General features: G+C 41.2%; 1 protein-coding gene across 12 annotated transcripts in view; it reads right to left on the reverse strand.

Annotated features, from left to right (window-relative positions):
* The window catches only part of PRIMPOL (primase and DNA directed polymerase), a 51224-nt gene that overhangs the window by 8725 nt on the left and 17744 nt on the right, over nucleotides 1–24755 (reverse strand). For 11 of the 12 annotated variants that reach the window (XM_062213403.1, XM_062213397.1, XM_062213402.1 and 8 more), the window contains 3 exons: nucleotides 14394–14681; nucleotides 3449–3611; nucleotides 948–1036 (listed from right to left, as the gene is read on the reverse strand). In XM_062213403.1, coding sequence (XP_062069387.1) covers nucleotides 948–1036; nucleotides 3449–3611; nucleotides 14394–14681 — 540 coding nt within the window. Of the gene's footprint in view, nucleotides 1–947; nucleotides 1037–3448; nucleotides 3612–14393; nucleotides 14682–21207; nucleotides 21248–24755 lie in introns of all 12 variants that reach the window. The other variant, XM_062213406.1, reaches the window with a different exon arrangement.

Consider the following 24755-nt stretch of genomic DNA (forward strand, 5'->3'; position numbering starts at 1 on the left):
AAGCCAGGAGCCCGGAACTCCACCTGGGTTTCCCACCTGGGACTCAAGTACTGGAGCCATTACTGGCTGCCTCTGAGGATGCTTACTGGCTTGCAGCGGGATGGGAAGTGGAGTAGCAGGAACTCAAACCAGGCATCCCAACGGGGGACATCAGAGTTTCAGGCAACGATCTGACTCACACTGCACCAAGCAGGTGGCACATGGTTGAACAGGTGGTTTTGAATGACAAAACCGTAATAAACTGTGAAATCTACCAAAAAAGTTGTACTAACCTGTGGTCATACCATATGAAATTTTAGTGCCTTTTGTATCTTATCATAAGTGGGCATTTTACATATTACATAGGCTTTATAAATTTAAATTTAATGGCTACAGAATATTGGTATGTCACCAATCCAATTTTGTTGTACCTTTAATTATTTTTGTTTTTCCCTATTTATAATAAAGCAATATACTGAAATATATTAATAAAAATATTTACTGGAGGGTTTATGTAAGGAATCTTAAGAGAAAAATCTACACTTCTTCAGGACAAGAATGGGTAAATCATGACAGGGTCATACTACAAAAACTATGCAGTCACTACAAGCATCAGGAAGATCTCCCTGTACTGAAAATACAGGGAGAGCGCCGCAGGACGAAGTAACAAACTACCGCAGGGTTCCCCCTCTTGGACTGTGGACAAAAGTGTAAAGAGAACTTTTAGCTTTATTTTCATATGTGTTTATCAAAAAATCTAATCACCTTATACTGTTTTGAAAAATTCCATACAATGAAAACTAGTAAATAGTTTAATAATAATCTTTAAAACCATTTTTCACTTTGAATAGCAACCTCACAGTCATCTCCAGTAATCAGCCGAGATGAATACTTAAGTTGTATGACTTTTTAAGGCAAAGTGAGTTTTTAATCATTAAATTCTGATAGAAAATTACTTTTAAAATTACCTGAAGGGCTGGTACTATTGAAATGCTTCATTCGCTTTCTTTTATTCTGAGGTGTGTCACATGTTAGAATTCGTAAAGTATCTGAGAATCTGAAGAAAATAATTAAAAATTACATTAGAATTAAACAAGCAGGAATATATAGAAAGAAAACTAAATTCCAAATAGATCCATAACTATACCACATTTCTCCAATTCTAATCATTTAAAAAAAGTATGATTTGTCAGTTAAAAAAATTAAAAATCTGTCAGTTTAAAAAGAGTAGGATGGTCACTGTTCAGAAGTTTTCTCAGGGGGAAGTTTGGCCTGAGAGTTAAGATGCCACTTAATGACATTTGCATCACAAATCCAGGAGCCTGGGTCTGAGTCCCAGCCCTGCTTCTGATTCTGGCTTCCTGCTGATGTGCACCCTAGGAGGCAACAGTGGTGGTTCAAGTATTTAGGTCCCTGCCACCCACATGGGAGACCCAGACTGCGTTCCTGACTCCCAACTTCAGCCTGGCCCAACCCTGGATGTTGTGGGCATTTGGGGAATGAACTACCGTACTATTCCCCAAACACATGGAGCCTTTGAAATTTCTGTTATAAAACCGTGAATAAAAAAAAAAAACAAAAACTTGCAGGTGGGAGGGAAGTTATGGGAGGGGGAAGCCATTGTAATCCATAAGCTGTACATTGGAAATTTATATTCATTAAATAAAAGTTAAAAAAAAAATGAGAATAAGAGCAAAATATGAAGAAAAAAGATTAAAGGGAAAAACTGATTAAAATTTACTCAAAGAAAAGGCACATTTGTAATAAAAAAAATTCAGCCTTGGCTCCTTGAAATAAAAATATCTGGTATATACTTAGACACACAAAAGAAAAGTAAGATAATCCTATTTTTTCTTTTTTTTAAAAAAATTATTTATTTGAAAGTCAGTTACACAGGGAGAGGAGGAGAGACAGAGAGAGAAACAAAGAGGTCTTCCATCTGCTGGTTCACTTCCCAGTTGGCTGCAACAGCCGGAGCTGAGCTGATCTGAAGCCAGGAGTTTCTTCCAGGTCTCCCACATGGGTGCAGGGGCCCAAGCACTTGGGCCATCTTCTGCTGCTTTCCCAGGCTATGGCAGACAGCTGGATTGGAAGTGGAGCAACCGGGATTTGAACCGGTGCCCATATGGGATGCCAGCACTGCAGGTGGCAGTTTTACCCGCAATGCCACAGCTCCGGATCCTGTAATCCTACATTTTTTTAAAGATTTATTTTTATTTATTTGAAAGACAGAGAGGTAGAGACAGAGAGAGAGAGAGAGGTCTCCCATCTACTGGTTCACTCCCTAGATGGCCGCAATGGCTGGAGCTGTGCCAATCCAAAGCCAGGAGCCAGGAGCTTCTTCTGGGTCTCCCACGTGGGGACAGGGGCCCAAGGACTTGGGCCATCTTCACGGCTATCCTAGGCCATAGCAGAGAGCTGGATTGGAAGAGGAGCAGCTGGGACTAGAACCGGCATCCATATGGGATGCCAGTGCTTCAGGCCAGGGCTTTAACCCGCTGTACCACAGCACAAGCCCTGGTAATCCTAATTTTTTTTTTTTTTAAATCTATTTCTTTGAAAGTGAGAATTATAGAGAAAGGGAGAGACACAAAGAGAGAGAGGTCTTTCATCTGTTGGTATATTCCCCAAGAAGCCACAACAGCCAGGGGTTGACCAGGCTGAAGCCAGGAGCCAGGAGCTTCATCCAGGTCTCCCATGTGGGTGCAGGGCCCAAGGACTTGGGCCATCATTCCCTGCTTTCCCAGGCACATGAACAGGGATCTGGATCAGAAGTGGAGCAGCTGGGACTTGAACTGGCACCCATATGGGATGCTGGCACTGTAGTCAGCTACTTTACCAGCTGTACCACAGCGTGGGCCCTGAGGTAATCCTACTCAATGGAAGAGCCCTCCACTGTCTGTAGGATCAATATTGGAACACAGCAGGAGATACACAATTTTGATACAACTCCTAGACTCTCAGATCCACCACTAGTGCCAATTGACATCTCCTGAGATGCTAACATGTGCTGGGCACTGTTTTAAGTGTTTTATGTGAACGGTTTTAACTTATTGAATTCTACTAACAATTCTCAAAATAGGCAGTATTATGTCCACTTTAAAAAATAAAGGAAGTGGGACCAGCACTGTGGCATAGTAGGCGAAGCCTCCACCTGCAGCACCAGCATCCCACATGGGCCAGGTTCATGTCTCGGCTGATTCTCTTCCGGTCCAGCTCAGGTACTTGTTTTCATTCTTTATAAAAGTGATATTCATTTTAGAAAAACTGAAAAATACATGATATAATCATTTAAAAGATACAAAGAGGAAACTAAGTGGCTAAAAGTCTCAGAATAGAGTATTCTAAGAACGGAGAGTCATTTTCTTGAGATAGGATGAATTTACACAATTCACTTTTTAGCAATATGCAATAGCATTCATGATTGAATAATCAGGAGTATACAACAGTTTAATTTTTGCCTACATACCTGACATTGCATACCAAAGAAGAGAGGAAATACTGGTTTTCTTCAGGAATAGTTTTTGATTGTTTAGGAAAGAATTTGTTATCTTCAGCAATCTCCAAAGCCACATGCTTTCCTAGTTTTGATGACTTATACAGCCGGAAGTTTCTATTTCTTGTGTAAACTCCTACATCAACAATTAGTAAAGTAACATGTATAAAATCTATGCAATTTCCATGAAGATTCTGAAGAACCCTTGCAAGCACAGATTTCAAGAATTGTTTGCACCAAAATAAATGTATCTTTTAGTTTGATTTTCCATGAGCCTTTTGAGGTACTCTGGTATAGCTATTAACAAAATTAAATCAGTATATAAATGAAGGTAAACTAGAATTGACATGGAAGAATGCTATTTCCAGAAAGAACAAGTTAGACAGTTTTGTATCAACTTTTCAATTGAAAATAAATGGTGGCCCGCGCTGTGGCACAGTAGGTTAGTTCTCTGCTTGTGGCGTCTGCATTCCATATTGTGAGAGGCAAGAGCCGCGCCATGACAGGCTTCTCACAAGACAAAGGAACTGCCTAGGCCCAGGATGCTTCTGCTGTGCTGAAACCTGACACCGGGCAGACCTTGGTCTGCCAGGACCAGGTGGGGGCAATCAATAAGGTGGGCCATCCTTGGTCCAGCAGGGCCAGGGGAAAGAAGGAATGCTTGTTTGCCCAAGGACTATAAAAACCCTGGGGGTGGGGGGGGCAGTGCCGTGGCTCACTTGGTTAATCTTCCGCCTGCGGCGCCAGCATCCATATGGGCTCCAGATTCTAGTCCCGGTTGGTCCTCTTCCAGTCCAGCTCTCTGCTGTGGCCCAGGAGGGCAGTGGAGGATGGCCCAAGTGTTTGGACCCTGCACCCGCATGGGAGACCAGGAGGAAGCACCTGGCTCCTGGCTTCAGATCGGCGCAGTGCCAGCTGTTGTGGCCATTTGGGGAGTGAACCATTGGAAGGAAGACCTCTCTGTCTCTCACTGTCTAACTCTATCTGTCATTCTTTGGAAAGCAATGTACAGATTCAATGCAATACCAATCAAAATACCAAAGACATTCTTCTCAGATCTAGAAAAAATGATGCTGAAATTCATATGGAGGCACATGACATCTCGAATAGCTAAAGCAATCTTATACAACAAAAACAAAGCTGGAGGCATCTCAATACCAGATTTCAAGACATACTACAAGGCAGTTATAATCAAAACAGCCTGGTACTGGTATAAAAATAGTGGATAGATCAATGGCACAGAATAGAAACACCAGAATCAATCCAAACATCTACAAGCAACTTATATTTGACCAAGGAGCTAAAACCAATCCTTGGAGTAAGGACAGTCTCTTCAACAAATGGGGCTGGGAAAATTGGATCTCCACATGCAGAAGTATGAATCAAGAGCCCTATTTTACACCTTACACGAAAATCCACTCAATGTGGATTAAAGATCTAAATCTACAATCCAATACCATCAAATTATTACAGAACATTGGGGAAACCCTGCAAGACATTGGCACAGGCAAAAAGAGTTCTTAGAAAAAGTCCCCAGAGGCACAGGCAGGCAAAGTCAAAAATGACAAATGGGATTACATAAAACTGAGAAGTTTCTGTACTGCAAAAGAAACAGGAAACTTAAGAAGCAACCAACAGAATGGGAGAAATTATTTGCAAACAATGCAACTGATAAAGGATTAATAACCAGAATCTACAAAGAGATCAAAAACTCCACAACAGCACAAAAAATCCAGTTAAGAGGAAATCAGTTGGCCGACAGACCCATGAAAAAATGCTCAGGATCACTAGCCATCAGGGAAATGCAAATATAAACCACTCCCCTTAGAATGGTTTCCATACAGAAATCAACAAACAAATGCTGGCGAGAAAGTGGGGGAAAAGGTACCCTAATCCGCTGTTCGTAGGAATGTACACTGGTACAGCCACTGTGGAAGACAGTATGGAGATACCTCAGAAATCTGAATTTGACCTACCATATGACCCAGCCATCCCACTCCTGGGAATTTACCCAAGGAAAATGAATCAGTAAACAACTGAGTTATCTGCACTTCCATATTTATTGCAGTTCAATTCACAGTAGCAAAGACATGGAATCAACCTAAATGCCCATCAACTGAAGACTGGATAAAGAAATTATGGGATATGTACTCTATGGAATACTACACAGCAGTAAAAATAAAAAAAAGAAAGAAAGAAAGAAATCTGGTCATTTGCCACAAAATGGATCAATCTGGAAAACATCAGTACTTAGCGATGTCAGTCAGTCCAAAGAGACAAACACCATATGTTCTCCCTGATCTGTGAGAACTAATAGAGCACCTAAATCAAAATCTGTAAAAGTGAAATTGACACTTTGAGAAAGGATGACTTGAGCTGCCCTTCTTTTGACTGTCAAGGAACAGTTTCATTTTGTTTTTTCATCTTTTTTTTTCTGCATCCTATTTGAACTCTTTATTTAACATAGAGTTAATCTTATGTATATAAAGTCAATTGAAAACATAAGAGTGGGAATAAGAGAGGGAAGAGGACGTTTTTAACTGTTAATATATATAGTTCTGCATACATTCCTACAGACTTACTTCTAAGGATACAGTTAAAAATTTGTCAAGGGACTCCAAATCCCATTAAACTTGGTGGTAAAAATGCCATCTTAATTGTTAAAGTGATCATATTAACTGTTAAAGTGAACATATAGGTAGGATCAAGTGCCTGGTAACAGAATTAAAAAGGAGAGGATGTCCAACATGGGAAGCAGTCCACACAGCAGACTCATAGAATGACAATCGTTTTAAATAACACTCTGACCTCAGAATCAGCCCTTAAGGCTTCCTGGTCTGGCTGAAAAGCCCCTCAGAGTATTTCAAGTATGGAAAGCCAAGACACTGTGGCAAAAAATGCTCTACATGAAGGATCTCTGTGAGAGATCCCAGTGAAAAGAAGTCACCATCAAAGAAGGATGTACTTTTATCTAAAGGAAGGACAGAACTTCCACTTTGCTTATGGCCTTGTCCAAATATTGACAGAGTTTGTGGACTCAAAAGGCTTCCATAGCCCAGACAGCTCATTTCAAGAGCCTCGGGTGGTCACTAACATCATACATTAGAGTGTTAATTGTTAAATTAACAACAGGAGTCACTGTGCACTAACTCCCCATGCAGGACCTCTGTCCTCAATGAGTTGTATTAAGAATGAATTGTAAAACCAGTTTCCCAGGTTTGTGTGTGTGTGTGTGCACGCACAAATGCACACACAAATTGTTGAAATCTACTTAACATAGAGTTGGTCTTCTGTGTACAAAGTTAATTGAAAATGAATCTTAATGGAGAATGGTACTGGCAAGGAGAGAAGGAGGAAGAGAAGGGTTGGAAGTGTGGGTGGGAGAGCTGATGTGGTGAGAAGAATAACTATATTCCTTAAGTTGTACCTATCAAATTTGTATTCCTTAAAAAATAAATTTCAAAAAAATTTTTTAAATATTTTAATTTTTAAAAAAAGTTAATAGAGATAAGCAGAATATCTTCAAGACCCTGGGATAGGCAAAGATATTTTTCAGAATTCCAATAAATAACCACAGAGGAAAACACTAATAAATCAGACTATTACTACTATTTAAAGTTAGTAACTTTGATTCATCAAAGACACTACTAGGGGCCAATCTTTTGGTGCAGTAGGTTAAGCCCCAGCTTGCAACACTGGCTTCCCATATAAGTATGCTGCTCTGCTTCAGATCCAGCTCCCTCCCCAAGTGCTTGGGTCCCTGCCACTCCATGGGAGACCCAAGTGGAACTCAGAGCTCCTGGATTCAGCCTAGCCCAGCCTTGGCCACTGCAGCTATTTGGGGAGTGAACCAGCAGATGGTTCACTCTCTCTCTCTCTCTCTGACTCTCCTTGTCTCTCTCTCTCTGCCTGTCAAATAAATAAATATTTTTAAAAAGACACCACTAAAAGAATGAAAGGGAAGCTACAGACATATACTGTATGATTTCAATTATATGAAGTTCAAAAACACAAAACTAATCCACTGTGTTAGAGGACAAAATGGTAGTTTCCTCGGGGAAGGAGGTATAGGTACTGATTGGAAGTGGCATAGAGGAAGTTATGGAATCCTGGTGACCTATTCCTCATCTAAGGTGATATGGTAACAAGATATATTTATTTTCTAAGAACTCATTGACCCAGTTACTCAAGAACTATCTATTTTTCTATATGAATACTATATTTCAATAATGCATTTAAAAATTTTTGCAAGGGGCACAGCAAGAGATACCAACTTGAGCAGCTATTCATAAACCAATCTACCTTCACTAGACCTAGGGAAACCAGGCGAGAGAGCACAGTTTCTGGCTTTAGTATAATAATAACAAAAGACATAGTGAAAAATGCAGGAAGAGTTGTTTGAATCACCCTTCCCCTCTCTACAAGCAGTGCACCTCCCACTTGGGGGAGGGAGAAGGAAATCCAGACCTTAGACCTGAAACCCAGAAATGGGCCTGCTACAATGAAACCTAGTACAGGACAAGGCTCCATGACCCCTGCCCCCAGACCAGTCTGAGCCTATGGACCCTCCAAAGCCAGGCAGCCAAGACACTTCATCTACCGCCCATCCCCCAATCTCCAGCAGAAAGTGGAGCAAGATTCCAGCCACTAGGGAATAAGGTGGGAACGTGAGCCTAGGACTTTGTCTTGCAGCTCACACTGAGCCTGCTGTGGTGACATGCAACACAAAATAAAACCCAAAAGCTACTATCTCTAGATCAGTGCTTGAAGATAAAGCCTCTAGAACTCACCTGACATCTGGTAGAGATCTGTGCCCTGAAAGGACAGAACAGTGTTTGGGTCTGCATCACCCTCTGTGTCATGTGGGCCTAGCAGGCATCTGAAACACAGTGCATGGCCCTATAGCTGTGAGGCTCAGGTACAACCTATCCTTCTGTCAGCCTGGGTGATCAAGGGACTGCCTTCACATCTCCCCCAGCCTTGGGCCGACAGCAGGTAGCAAGACTCTCCAGTTACCTAAGGAACAGGACACTGACCTGCTCAGCGTTGGGCTAAAAACCAATCCCAAGGCAGATCCTAATGCTCCCTATCCCCAGGCCAGTAATGGAGCCTGTAGACCTGTCCCAGCACAAATAGAGACCTATGACCACAATTTACCAGACTGATATTCCAGCCAGCATCATCTGTGGGTGGTTTTAACATCCTTGGGCTATAACACGCAGCTGACAGCAACATGACCTTGGCCCTACCCCAAGCTAGCTAATCTTGGCAAGCTGTGGGCTCCTGGTGTTATCTGTCATGGTGGCATTGGTGGCTACAGGACTACTCAATACATTACCACTCCAATTCAAAGCAAGAAAACATGAAGAGAGTAACTGTCTGCTTGGGGGGCAGAAAGCAAAGTGGCTGCCATGATGTTGCATAGAAATCTGGAGCTGACACTGCAGGAACTGTGTGTCAATGCTGAACATCAGGGTGGCACTCCCATGTCCCCCAACCACCACAGATTGGCCTCACCCCACAGACTGCTACCAAGGCCCATTTACCACTGATAGGACTGCAAAGAGCACCCCATGGCCCCACTGCCACTGGTTATAGTGGAAGAAGCAACATGGAGTATATACTACAGCATCAAGTAGCTCATCAAATGTGCAAATATTGATATAGGAACACAAGTATGAAAACACAAGTCAATGTGACACCTCCAAAGGAACACAATAACGCTTCAGTAACAAACTCCAAAGAAAGGAGATTGACAGAATGGCTGGTAAAGAATTTAAATGAATGATTTTAAGAATATTCAAAGAGACACAAAAAGAATACAGAGAGATTAATGAAATTAGGGAAACAATGCATGATACAAATGAGAAATTCGGCAAAGAGGTAGAGATCTTGAGAAAGAACCAAACAGAAATCTTGGAAGTGCAGAACTCAGGAAGTCAAACAAAAAATACAGTTGAAAACTTCAAACTACTAGATCTAGCAAATCAAAGAATATCTACACCTCAAAAGACAGGTGGCTGGAAATATGCCAATCAAACAAAAATTGAAAATAGAAGAAAGAATGAATACAGCCTTCAAGACCTTTCAAACAGACACTTACATTTTGAAGCTCTCTGAAGGAGAAGCTAGGAGTAAAGGTACAGAGAGTTCATTCAAAGAAACAATAGCTGAGAACATCTGCAAACCTGAGAAACGGACATCCAGGTGAAGGGGCCATAGGACCTCAAAAAGGACATAAGTAAAGAGCCTCACCACTCACATTTATCATGAGCCTCACCACTCACATTTATCATCTAACTTTCAAAATATACTATGGACAGAGAATTCTACAATCTGCAAGAGAACAGCTTCAAGTCACACTTACGGGAGTTCCCACTAGACCAAGAGCAGATTCCTCAAAATAAACCTTACAAGCCAAGAGGGAAAGTGATACATTACAAGTTCTGAAATAAAAAAAAAAAAAAAAAACCTGTCAATTAAGTTTACTTGGAAAAGCTCTTTCACAAATGAACAAGAAATATTTACTAAGATGAGAAAAACAGACTTCATCACCACCAGATTACCTTACAAAAAAATGCTTAAGGAAGTGCTACAGAGAAAAGCAAAATAAAGATAATTATCATCATAAAAACTGTATAAAAGTTTAAAAATACTAGAAAAAAAAGAATATTCAAAATAAAAAGAAATTTTAAAAAAAGGACTAATTCATAACTTACCAAAATTAACCTTAAATTTAAATGAACTAACTTCTCTAAATAAAAGATACACATGGCTGAATGGATTAAAAAAAAAAAAAAAAAGTCCAAGGGCCAGCACTGTGGCACAGTAGGCTAAGCCTCTGCCTTCAGCACCAGCATCCCACATGGGCACCAGTTTGTGTCCCAGCTGCTTCTCTTCCGATCCAGCTCTCTGGGAGGGCCTGGGAAATTAGAAGATGGCCCAAGCACTTGGACCTGAAAGAAGCTCCAGGCACCTGGCTTCAAATCGGTTGAGCTCTGGTCATTGCAGCCATTTGGAGAGTGAACCAACAGATGGAAGATCTTTCTCTTTGTTTCTCCCTCTCTCCGACTAACTATCTCTCAAATAAATAGATAAAATCTTAAAAAAAAAATACAAAAAAATTTCAATGATGTACCGCCTACAAGAAACTTACATCCCCAATAAAGACAACGGCTGAGGGTGAAAGGATGGAAAAAGATATCCCCTGCAAATGGAACCAGAAATGAGCAGGAATAACTGTACTCATCAGACAATATGACTTTAAGACAAAAACTGTAAAGCGACAAAGAAAGTCACTATGTAATGATCAAGAGATCAATTCATCAAAAAGATGACTAAGTGTTTTTGCAAGGCTAAAGTGCCAAATTTCATAAAGCAAACATCAGATATAAAGGGAGAGAAAAGCCCCCAATACAACAATAGTGGGGGACATCAACACCGTTTCCATCAGTAGAAAGATCATCCAGACCAAAAGAAAAATCAGCAAAGAAATATCATAGTTAAACTAGATCACAGGGGCAAGCATTTGGTGCAGTAGGTAAGACACTCTTGGGACACCAGCATCCCATAGCAGACTGCCTGGGGCTGAGTACTAGATACACCCCCAACTCCAGCTTCCTGATATTGCCTACCTTGGGAGGCAACAGGTGATGGCTCAAGCAGTTGGATCCCTGTACCCACATAAGAGACCTAGATTAGCTTCCTGGATCCCAGCTTGGACCTGGCCCAGCACAGCTGCTGTGGGCACTTAGGAAATGAATTAGAAGATAGGGAAGCGCGCTCTTTGTCTCTTTCTGCCTTTCAGAATAATTAAACTGTACAATAAACTTAGTGAACCTAATGACATTTACAGAACATTTCATCCAACAGCTGTAGAGTACACATTCCTTTCATCAACATATTAAGATCAAGAATAAACCATACACTATGCCACAAAACAAGTCTCAAGAAATAAAAAATAATCAAAATCATAACATTTGTCTTTTCTGACCACAATGGAATAAAAACTAGAAATGAATAGCAAAATTAACTTCAGGAATTATAAAAATATATGGAGGCCGGAGCTGCGGCTCAATAGGCTAATCCTCTGCCTGCGGCACCAGCACACCGAGTACTAGCCCTGGTCAGGGCGCCGGATTCTGTCCTGGTTGCCCCTCTCCCAGGCCAGCTCTCTGCTGCGGGAGTGCAGTGGAGGATGGCCCAAGTGGTTGGGACCTGCACCCACATCGGAGACCAGGAGAACCTCCTGCCTTTGGATCAGCGCGGTGCGCCGGCCGCAGCACACCGGCCACGGCGGCCATTGAAGGGTGAACCAATGGCAAAGGAAGACCTTTCTCTCTGTCTCTCTCCAACTGTCCACTCTGCCTGTCAAAAAGAAAAAATATATATATATGGGGCAGGCCAGTGCTGTGGTGCAGTGGGTTAAAGCCCTGTCCTGCAGCATTGGCATCCCATATGGACGCCAGTTCGAGTCCCAGCTGCTCCTCTTCCGATCTAGCTCCCTGCTAATGCACCTGGGAAAGCAGCAGAGGATGGCTCAAGTCCTTGGGCCCCTGCATCCACGTGTGAGACCCAGAAGAAGCTCCTGGCTCCTGGCTTCAGATAGGCTCAGCTCTGGCCACTGCAGTCATTTGGGGAGTGAATCAAAGAAATCAAAAGGGAAATATTAAAATTCCTTGAAACAAACAAAAATAGAAACACAACAAATGTATAGGATACAACAAAATATATGGGATGAAGCAAAAGCAGTAGTAAGAAGTTTACAGCAATAAGCAGTTACATCAAAACATATCAAAACACCCCTAATGATGTATCATAAGTAACTGAACAAAGAGCAATTCCAAAGTTAATAGGATAAAATTACAAAAGTCAGAGAAGTAAATCCGAGAAAATAAAAATACAAAAGATCAATGATAATTTGGATTTTTGAAGAGATGAACAAAAATCCAAAAACATTTAACAAGACTAACCAGAAAATGAGAGAAGACTAAAGTAAATTCAGAGGTAAAAAAAGACATTATAACTTATACCAGAGTAGGAAGTTTTAAACAACTATACAATAAAAAAATTGGAAAATCTAGAATAAATGGATGAATTTCTGGACAACACAAACTACTCAAATTGCGCCATGCAGACATAGAAAACCTGAACAGACCAACAGCAGCAATGAAATTCAATTAGTAATAGGAAGTCTTAAAGAAAAAGACCCAGAGGAAGCTCCTGGCTCCTGGCTTCAGATCGGCCTACCTCTGACCGTTGCAACCATCTGAGGAGTGAAATAGTGGATGGAAGACCTCTCTGTCTGTAACTCTGCCTCTCAAATAAATAAATCTTTTTAAAAAAGAACAAGGCTGGAGGTATCACAATATCTGATTTCAAGACATACTATGGAACTACATTAAGATAAAACTTAAACAACAAAAATCTGCACGTACTGTTAAACCTCTGAACTTTCAAAAGGACAGTTCAAGTAAAATAATTCCTCATCCTCTTTGATATATAAACAGAGATATACTGTTAAAATGTGTCATTCAAGAATACCAGAGAAGGCCGGCGCCGTGGCTTAACAGGCTAATCCTCTGCCTTGTGGCGCCGGCACACTGGGTTCTAGTCCCGGTTGGGGCGCTGGATTCTATCCCAGTTGCCCCTCTTCCAGGCCAGCTCTCTGCTATGGCCTGGGAAGGTAGTGGAGGATGGCCCAAGTCCTTGGGCCCTGCACCTGCATGGGAGACCAGGAGAAGCACCTGGCTCCTGGCTTTGCATCAGCATGATGCGCTGGCCGCAGTGGCCATTGGAGGGTGAACCAACGACAAAGGAAGACCTTTCTCTCTGTCTCTCTCACTATCCACTCTGCCTGTCAAAAACAAAACAAAACAAAACAAAAAAAAGAATACCAGAGAAATTTCCTGACTGCTTTCCTGTTATTTCTTCCTAATTCCTATTATTTCCCAGTAATGTGACTTCAAGGATACAACGGTCATGAATTGGGGTATTCTATTGAGGGATTTCAACACTGGGTTAGAGGCACAGCATATTTATTGGATCATGTACTGTTACGCATTATCCTTGCTTGGTCATAGGCCTACCCAAACTGACACATTGCACTTACCCGACTTACATTTCCAAATTCTGGCACTTGATTCAGGGGCACTAGAAAGATCATCGGGAACAATTCTCTAATCTGGGTACCACTGTTAGCCTGAAAACATTGCCCCAAACTAAAGCCTACTTGCCCTCAACCTGTGTGCACTGCAGCTCTCTGAAGTGCTCAATGGCAAAAATGCTCTCACAGCTTTTCAAATCACAAGTTAGAACTTCATTAGGTTGTATGTTAAATCAGGCTGAAGTCTTGCCAGACTAGAGCCTTCTACACACTCAGGTTCAGAGACCCAAACCGAGCACGGCTGGGTGCAGGAAGTCACCAGTCTGTGAAAGCAAGCGAACTCAAAGGTCCCGGCCAGGATCAAAAGCCTGCCTCTACCACATAGCTCTCCAGGGAAGAGCAAGCTCAGCCTTGCTTTGTGATGTGAGTACCATTTTCATATTGTTTCTCAAGTTGACCGGATCTGCTTTAAACTCTCAGCACGCTGGAGGGTGCAGGTCTCCCCGTTCCCTCGCGGAACTCCCTCGACACTTGGAGCAGAGCGTGCCATAAGCATTCTCGTTCAGAGCCCAGGCCAGGCGGGGGCTTCTGTTCCACAGGGATGGCCCCAAGATCGCTGCACTGAAGCCTTGCAGATTCCCCAAGCCTAAGGCGGCTGATCACATTCTGTTCCTGACCTGCACTGTCGCTGGGGAGTGTGATGATGATGAGATGATAATGAGAACCCTGTGCACAGTGACAATGAGCATGGACAGGTGTCTCACAAGAGGACATCAGGTCAGTCAGAAAGACACAGCTGTCAATGTTACTTACCTAGATCTACAAACAGATGCTTTTCTCCCACGTTATTCTTCACAACTAAAAACGAAAGATCAGGATCGCTCTGCTTCACTGCTCCCAGCTGCCTCGGCTTCTCTGAATTCAACGTCCAGCTCTCTCCTGTGTCCATGTCTGGGGACATTTTGTTACACGAAGTCCCTTGTTTTGTTGGTGCCTCAGAAAAGTGGGAAAATCCAGGGGCCACTGTCTCTGAAATGCTATCATCATCTTCACTGGCCATTAACTGAAGAGCAGGCTGCAAAATTTTTCTCACAAAATTACCTAAGGAAAAAAGGGTGTTACGATTAATTCTTTCATGTGAACTGGAATTCAAGACTCAGATTCAAATCTGCACATGAAAGGCGTTTCCTTTGATTCCTGGTTTTAAAATTGTTTTGGTAGAAACTACAACACATCTCTCTTGCTACGTCCTTCAAGCTATGCAATCTTTTACTTTTTGAATTTCCATTGGCAGGGAGCTTGTTGCAATTTGTAAACAAACCATTTTAGGAGAGAAAGTTAATTTGAGGTGTGTCAATGTTGCTAGCACAGATCTAACCCTAACATATCATCAAAAAAGCACCATTTTTTAAAGAACTTCTTTATAGAGTTTCTATTTTGAGAGGCAGAGAGCCATAGAGACAAACAGCACTCCCTTCCACTGGTTCACTCCCCAAATGCCCACAACAGATGGGCATGACAGCGACCTCACAGGAGCATGACAGGGACCACTATGTGAACCATCACCTGCTGCCTCCCGGGCTGTCTGACAGCAGCAAACTGCAATCAAGTGGAGCCACACTCAAGCTGAGGCGCTCTGATATGGGATGTGTGTTTCCCAAGCAGGGCCTTAACCACTAGGCTAAACGCCTGTCCTCATCACTTTGATTAATGAGAATGGAGTTGAATTGTTTTTGCTATTAATGAATAAAGAACACAGAGTTTATATGAGGAAATGGCTCCAAGGCAATGGTGAGAAATACTGAGAGAACCTCTGCCTTACCCTCCTGGTATCCAGATGGTGGCAAACTTCTTAGGAACTCATTCTCTCTCCTTTGCCTGCCATGGCATGCCAGGAGAACCATGCCTCCCACAGCTAAAAGCTGAAAGGCTGTGGCTCCTGCTATCCCTCCCCCACATTTGTTGTGGGATGGCCTATGGCCTAGGAGGTAAAATCTAGAACATTAAAATATACTTTTCCCATCTACATTTATCCTGAAAGTTCTGAATAACAGTGGTTGAGAAAAAAAGTGGAGAGAGTGCGATCTTAGCAAAGAATTAGGCAGAAAGCCACAGAAGAAATGACATGCAAATTAGAGGGACACCTGGACCTACATGGAGGATGTGGACACACCCAACTCAAGAACCCAGCAGCTGAGAACTTCAGCACCAGCTATGGAGAATGCGATGAGACCAGACTGTAGCAGCCCAAGCCACTGGTGATAAAGCTGTGGTAAGAGCCTAGCAGGAATCCAGCTTGGAGCCCTGTGGGGGACAGTGTACCTGCCAAACTAGAAGAGAAAAAAAGGTGGCACGTTCCTCTCTCCCCGACCACCCTGCACCAGCATCCTGTAACAAGCCGAGGGAGGGTGGGCACTATTTTGGACTTCAGTAAGAGCTACACCAGTTCATGTCCATGCGCCCAGCCACTAGCCAAGCAGAGACACCTGAGACTGGCTGGGAGCACCGACGGGGCTGAGTGCTTGTGACTGTGGGAGGCTTGTGAGCCCGGACGGTGACAAACGCTGTGGCTGTGTAGGAGGGCTCAGGGTGTGCACGGGACTTTGCACAGTCACTCTGGGAGGCTCCCCGTGCTCCTGGATGCCCTGGTGAGGGTCACTGCTATGGAATCCATGCTCACATCAAGGACTGCTCAGATTCGCTGTGTGCTTCTTGTGGCAGTACAGATGCACACTGTACCCACTAGGGCTAGCACCCAGGCGCTGGTCTCCTTTGAGGAGAGGAGGTGAGCAAGAGAATAAGCCAACAGAGAACAAACCTCCTCTCTGCTAAGTAAGTAAGTATATAAATAAATAGGAGAAGATTTACCAAATCAAAATGAAATCTTGGAAATGAAGAATTCAATAGAACAAGTAAAAAATGCAATGGAAATCCTTAGCTACAGACTCAGTGAAGCAGAAGAAAGAATATCCAAGTTAAAGACAAATTGCTGGAAATTTTATAGCCAGACCAAAAAAAAAAAAAAAAATTAGAAAACTAAAAAACACTGTTGGACATCTATGGGATACTATCAAATGACCCAAAATAAACAAAATTGACATGCCATTGGCCCAATTAAAATAAAAAAGAAGGGAGAAGACCCAAATCAATACAGAGATGAAAAAGGAAATTTAACAACAGACACCACAGAAATAAAAAAAATAATCAGAAATTACTACAAAGAGTTGTATGCCAACAAACTGGGAAACACAGAAGAAATGGATAGATTCCTGGACACCTACAACCTACCTAAATTGAGCCATGAAGACACAGAAAACCCAAACAGACCAACAGTCCAGACAGAAAGTGAGTCAGTAATAAAGACCCTCCCAAACATTTTATATGGTTGTACTTAAGTTTACTGGTTAAACAAACTACACCATGTTAGATATTTAAGAGGTGTTTTCAAATACATGATTCTTAAAATTTATAGAAGGCATTGGACCTTCTGGTAAATGTTTTCTTAAGTTGTTATCTAATGGTTGAAACGGTTTGCTAAGTATTCATGTAATATTGCTATTGTCAGCAAGCGATCTAGGACTTGCTTCCTCATTTCTCTATTCTAAGCTCAACTTATTCTTTCATTTCTCTATTCTCTTCAAGGTAGGAAACTAATTCTATTATGAAGGAATCTGTAGGACGCACAATTTAATCTTTAGACCTAATACAAGAGATGGCTAACATTTTTCTGTAATAGCATAGCCAAAATAAGAACTTAAATAATAATCTCATAGCTAGATTCACTTCGCCATCAGCGAAGTATACAGTAAGTAGAAAAAACCTCCCTTTCAGACCAAAGGGAAAGGAAGTTTTAAAGTGAGAATATAATTTTCCTCATGGGCATTGTCTACCTTAGAAAAACTACTACAGAACATGCCTGTGACTATAGACTTGTAGTTCAGGCCACCGAAGATTAGAGATGGGATATGGGCACTCCCTTGACTTGCATCCTCTGGTCTGCTTGAACACAAACCAGGAGGAAAAGAAAGCTAGGCATCAGAAGCAATGGGTGGCAGGCCTATTAATGGCTGATCTGTACGGTGATCTGCCCTCAAGGAGACCCAACAGGCCAGTCCACTGCAGTGGCTTTCAATGTGGTAAGCCTGGGCTTCAGCAGAAGTCAGCTTGTGAAGAGCCCTGGCAGCTCTGCCAAGAGTTGGATCACTGGAAATGGACCTGCTCTGGAGTCGAAGGATGCCCAGGTCAGAGCCACAGACCTTATTGGCTCTAAGCTGAAAAGCCCTTCACTCAGCCCAACTTCCAAAGTGACCACTGCAGCTGAGGGGACGGCCAAGTAGGGTCAGCAACTTTGCAGGCAGAACTGTAAATTTCTTGTTAGAGATGCCACCTGCCTTTACCTGGCCAGCTCTCCTCCCAGGCCAGCCAAGTAATGAAAGTCAACAGAGTGCCTTCCCCTAGGAGGTTCACACCTCCCTTAGGATACACCCCATGTGAAGAGATAGATAGGTCTGGGCCTCTTAACTTACAAGGCCTAAAGCCCACCAGATTATTATCAAGCCCCTTCTATCAGGTTCTATTTGCCTCTCAATCAGAAAAATTACTTGTAGCTTAGACAGCACCTTTCTTAGCTCCTCTAATAATGACTCTGTCCTTTGTTCTAGACCCTGTCTAGCACACTTAGGCCTCATTCCTTTGTAATCATAACCTCTACTCTACCACCAATGGCTCTACTCCCAACCTGTGTGTACTGATGGTCCTCTTCCCCACTTAATGCTGTATAATTGTTCAAACCTGGTAAATGCCACTCTTAGGATCATTGGTTACTATCCTCACTCTGTCTTTTATGACCCTGTCTAAATATGAGCAGAGTCAGCAAACTTGGAAGGCTTCCATAGCCTTGGCAACTCATGACGACAGCCTAGGGTGGTTACTGGCGCCACAAACTAGAGTGTCAATTTGTTGGGTCAACAAGAGCCACTGTGCACTTGCTCCTCATGTAGGAGCTCTGTCCTTAATGTGCTGTACATTTTGATTTAATGCTATAACTAGTACTCAAACAGTATGTTTCACTTTGTGTTTCTATGTGGGTGCAAACTGTTGAAATCTTTATACTAAATTGATCTTCTGTATATAAAGAGAATTGAAAATGAATCTTGATGTGAATGGAAGGGGAGAGGGAGCGGGAGAGGGGAGGGTTGTGGGTGGGAGGGAAGTTATGGGAGGGGGAAGCCATTGTAATCCATAAGCTGTACACTGGAAATTTATATTCATTAAATAAAAGTTTAAAAAAAAAGAAAAAAAAAAAAAGACCCTCCCAAAAAAGAAAAGCCCAGGACCAGATACCTTCTCTATGAATTCTACCAGACATTAACTAACTAACTCCAATTCTTCTCAAGCTATTCAAAAGAATTGAAAGGGAGAGAATCCTCCCAAATTCCTTCTATGAAGACAGCATCACCTTAATTCCTAAACCTGTACAAAAGAACTACACAGATACAACAAAGAGCACTACAGACCAATTTCCCTGATGAAACCAATTTCCCTGATGAACACAGACACAAAAATCTTCAACAAAATTCTAGCCAACTGAATCCAACAACACATCAGAAAGATCATTCACTCAGACCAAGTGGGATTTATCTCTGGTAGGCAAGGATGGTTCAACATTTGCTAGTCAATGTGATATACCACATTAACAAACTGAAGAACAAAACCCATATGATTATCTCAATAGATGCAGAGAAAGCATTTGGTAAAATACAACACCTTTTCATGATGAAAACTCTAAGCAAACATTCTTCAACACAATCAAGGCAATTTATGACAAACCCACAGACAGCATCCTATTGAATGGGGAAAAACTAGAAGCATCCCACAGAGATCTGGAACCAGACAAGGATGTCCACTCTCACCATTGCTATTCAATATAGTTCTGGACATTATAGCCAGAGCCATTAGCCAAGAAAAAGAAATCACAGGGATACAAATTGGGAAACAGGAAGTCAAACTATCCCTATTTGCAGATGGCATGATTCTATATATATATGGGATCCAAAAGACGGGACTAAGAGACTACTGGAACTCATAGAAGAGTTTGGTAAAGTGTCAGGATATAAAATCAACACAAAAAAATCTACAGCCTTTGTATACACAGACAATGCCATGGCTGAGAAAGAACTTGTTTTAAAGATTTATTTTATTGAAAGAGTTACAAAGTGAGAGAAGGAGAGGCAAAGAGAGAGAGAGAGGTCTTCCATCTGCTGGTTCACTCTCCAATTGGCTGCAACGGTAAGAGCTGTGCCGATCCGAATCCAGGAGCTTCTTCTGGGTCTCCCACACAGGTGCAGGGGTCCAAGGACTTGGGGCAGCTTCTACTGCATTCCCAGGCCACAGCAGAGAGCTAGATGGGAAGTGAAGCAGCCAGGACTCGAACCAGTGCCCACATGGGATGCCAGCACTGCAGGCAGCAGCTTTACCTGCTATGCCAAAGTGCCAGCTCCAAGAAAGAACTTCTAAGATCAATCCATTCACAACAGCCACACACACACAAAAACCTTGTAATAAATTTAACCAAAGATGTCAAAGATTTCTACAATGAGAATTATAAAACATTAAAGAAATAGAAGCCACAGATGGAAAAATCTTCCATGTTCATGGATTAGAAGAATCAATAATTAAAATGTCCATATTACTGAAAACAATTTACAGATTCAATGCAATACCAATCAAAATACCAAGGACATTCTTCTCAGATACAGAAAAAACGATGCTGAAATTCATATGGAAACGCAGGAGACCCCAAACAGCTAAATCAATCTTATACAACAAAAACAAAGCCAGAGATATCACAATACCAGATTTCAAGATATGCAGGACAGTTATAATAAACAACAACCTGGTATTGATACAAAAACAGATGGATAGACCAGTGGAACAGAATAGAAATGCCAGAAATCAATCCACACATCTACAACCAACTTATCTTTGACAAGGGAGCTATAATCAATCCCTGGAACAAGGACAGTCTCTTCAACAAATGGTGCTGGGAAAACCAGATCTCCACATGCAGAAGTATGAACCAAGGCCCCTACCTTACACCTTACACAAAGATCCACTCAAACTGGATTAAAGACATAAATCTATGACCTTATACCATCAAATTATTAGAGAACCTTAGGGAAACCCTGCAAGATATTGGCATGGGCAAAGAGTTCTTGGAAAAGACCCCAGAGGCACAGACAATCAAAACCAAAACTGACAAATGGGATTATATCAAATTGAGAAGCTTCTGTACTGCAAAAGAAACAGTCAACAAACTGAAGAGGCAACTGACAGAATGGGAGGAATTATTTGCAAACTGTACAACTGATAAAGGATTAATAACCAGAATATATAAAGAGATCAAGAAACTCCACAACAAAACAAACAACCCAGTTAAGAAATGAGCAAAGGACTCAAACAGGCATCTTTCAAAAGAGGAAATCCAAATGGCCAACAGACACATGAAAAAATGCTCAGGACCACCAGCCATCAGTGAAATGCAAATCTAAACCACCCCCATTAGCATGGCTTTCATACAGAAATCAGCAAACAACAAATGCAGGCAAGGATGTAGAGAAAAAGGTACCTTAATCCACTGCTGGTGGGAATGTAAACTGGTACAGCCACTGTGGAAGACATATGGAGATACCTCAGAAATTTGAATATACACCTCCCATATGACCCAGCCATCCCACTCCTTGGAATTTACCCAAGGGAAATGAAATCCGTAAACAAATGAGTTATCTGCACTTACATGTTTATTGCAGCTCAATTCACAATAGCTAAGACATGAGATCAACCTAAATGCCCATCAACTGAAGACTGGATAAAGAAACTATGGGATATGTACACCATGGAATACTACACAGAGCTAAAAACAAAGAAACCATAAAAGAAAAACCTGGCCATTTACCACAAAATGGATGAAACCGCAAAACATCATTCTTAGTGAAATAAGCCAGTCCCAAAGGGACAAATACTATACGTCCTCCCTGACCTATGATAACTAATAGAGCACCTATAAGGCAATCTGAAGAAGTAAAATTGACACTTTAAGAAGCAATGACTTTTAACAGCCCTTGTCTCGACTGCCGAGGAACAAGTTTTTTTTCACACTATTTGTTGAACTCTTAACAGAGTTAGTTATATGCGTGTCAAGTTAATTGAAAATAGATCTTAGTGAAAAATAAGAGTGGGACTCCTGGGAACTTACCCAAGGGAAATGAAATCAGTATATGAGAGCATTATCTGCACCTCCATGTTTACTGCAGCTCAATTCACAATAGCTAAGACATGGAATAAACCCAAATGTCCATCAACTGAAGACCAGATAAAGAAATCATGGGATATATACACTATGAAATACTACACAGCAGGAATAAAAAAAAAATGAGATCCGGTCATTTACAACAAAATGGATGAATCCAGAAAACATCATACTTAGTGAAATAAGCCAGTCCCAAAGGGACAAATACCATATATTCTCCCTGACCTGTGATAATAGAGCACAAAAAAAGCAATCTGTACAAGTTAAATTGACACTTTGAGAAGCAGTGACTTGAACAGCCCTTGTCATGACTGTTGAGAAACAGGTTTTTTTGTACTATTTGTTAAACTCTTTGCTTAAAATAGAGTTAAACGTGTATAAAATCAACTTATAATAGATCTCAGTAAAAAATAAGAGAATAAAAGAGGAAGGAAGAAAAAGGAGTGTGAAGGTGGAATTAGTGGGTAGAATCACCATGTTCCTAAAGCTGTAATTATGAAGTGAATGATGGTTGTAATTGTAAAGTTGTATAGTTCTGCATACATTCCTATGGACTTATTTTTAAGGATAGTTTAAAAATTTGCCAGGGGACCCCAAATCCTCTTAAGTTGGGTGGTAAAAATACTATCTTAAGTGTTAAAGTGATTGTATGGATAGGATTAATGGTCTGGTAACTTTAGATATAATTAAAAAGAAGAGAATGCTCCAATATGGGATTCAGCCCACACAGCAGACTCAGAGTCCAACCCCTTGAAGTAGCACTCTGACCTCAGAATCAGCCCTTAAGGCATTCTGGTCTGGCTGAAAAGCCCATGAGAGCATTTCAGGCATTGGAAAGCCAATACACTGTGGCAAAAAAATGTCCTACATGAAGGACCTTGGCGAGTGAGACCCTAGTGGAAAGAAGTGGTCATCAAAGAAGGAGGAATTTTTCTCTGAAGTGAGGAGAGAACTTCAACTTTATGGCCTTGGCTACACATTGACAGACTGTGGATTCAAAAGGCTTCCACAGCCTAGGCAGCTCACGTCAAGAGCCTTGGGTGAACACTGACATCATACCTAAGAGTGTTAATTGTTAGTAACAGGAGTCACTGTGTACTAACTTCCCATGCAGGATCTGTCCTCAAAGAGTTGTCTTACAATTATGTCTAAGTGCTTGCAAAAGATGTATCATTTTTGGATGCTTCTTTAAAGTTTAATTTCACTTTTTTTTAGAAACTTATTTCAAGATGCAATGATTTTGAACAGCCCTTTTCTCAGTTGTTGAGGAGCAGTTTTTTTGGTGTGTTTTTTTTTTTTTTTTCCAGGCAAATTGTTGAACTCTTGTATAGAGTTGGTCTTCTGTGTATAAAGTTAATTGAAAATCAATCTTAGTGGAGGCTGGGAATGGGAGAGGGAGCAGGAGGAGGGGTGGTAGGGCAGCTATGGTGAGAAGAATCATTGTATTCCTAAAGTTGTACTTATAAAATGCATGAAGTCTGTACTCCTTAAAAGGTTTCTTTGGGGGGAAAAATAATAGTGGGAATTGGAGAGGGAAGAGGTAGAGGGTGGGGTAGAGGGTGGGTGAGCGGGTACAGTGAGAAGAATTACTATGTTCCTAAAGTTGTAATTATGAAATGTATGACATTTGTATTCATTAAATGAAAGGTTTCTCAGGGGAAAAGGAGAATAAAGATTTAAACCTCAAAAATGATTATTCAGATATTAATATATGGCCTGCCTTGTTTACTTAAAAAAAAAAAACAAACCAGTGGTCCACACTACCATGAGAAGTTGGCAAGGCAACGTGGAATTCTTTAAACTCTCTCTCTATATAAATATAAATATATATATATATTTATTTACATAAATATATATACTTATATATATATATACAGGATATATATATCCTGTAGCACAATATCAAGTGATAATTTGGCTTTTACACTGCTATTGTGAGTAGCAATACTGGTGAAATGTAATACTATAAGAAATTACTTAATTTAAATCTCTGGAAATGTCATAGTCTGGATTTGTCATTTACCAGGAAAGCTTTAGTACTTAAAATCACAGGATTAATTACTTTCCTACTTAAAGAAATAAGTACAATTTCTTGTAAAACATCAAAATGAAAGCAAAAGCATTTGATCCAATGATATACAGACATGATTATTTCTGGAATTAGAGAGAAGCTAAACACCGAGAAGAAACTATGACACATCAAAGGACAACAAAGCAATATAAACATAAATTGACAAAGTTAGTTTTCCTGGAAATTTAAAATTATATCTGCTTGACTCTAGACAATTAGCGAAGTGAGTCTACAGTTGCAGATGTTTGACAGTAGCACTGAAGAGGCCGGCTAAGCCTTTGAACCTTGGCAAGGAGCTAATGTGTCCACGGCACAATGACAGCCAGTCACGTGAACACCAACATACTGTCCCTCACCCACCAATAGCTCTGCCTTCTGTTTCCAGGCTTTAGTCTTATTACCCCAACCCCTCTTTGGTCTATCTTAGTGGCAGGGAATATCTCAAAAGAACTAACCAATCAGAGATATCTGCAGTACTACAGTAAATTGGCAATAAGAGTATGTTGGCATAGATCAAAGTCTGTGATCACTCACATTTAACTTTGTTCCCTTTCCCAAAAGGCTAACAATAACAGCTAGAATTATTATCGGGAGGGAGGGGAACTGAAGGGAAATTTTTAATTGCTTCATATTCTCTGCCTCTCTGATGCTGGAAGTACACAATTCAAGAGGAAAGAGCCTCAGATGACATTCCATTTATCAGGTCTGATTACGGCTTTAGCTTTAGTTACACTAGATTGTCGACTGATCCCCAAGTTAACCACAAACTCCTAACTCTATGCCTTTGCTTGTGCTA

This window comes from Lepus europaeus, chromosome 16 (genome assembly GCF_033115175.1).
Source record: "Lepus europaeus isolate LE1 chromosome 16, mLepTim1.pri, whole genome shotgun sequence".
Classification (NCBI taxonomy): Eukaryota; Metazoa; Chordata; class Mammalia; order Lagomorpha; family Leporidae; genus Lepus; species Lepus europaeus.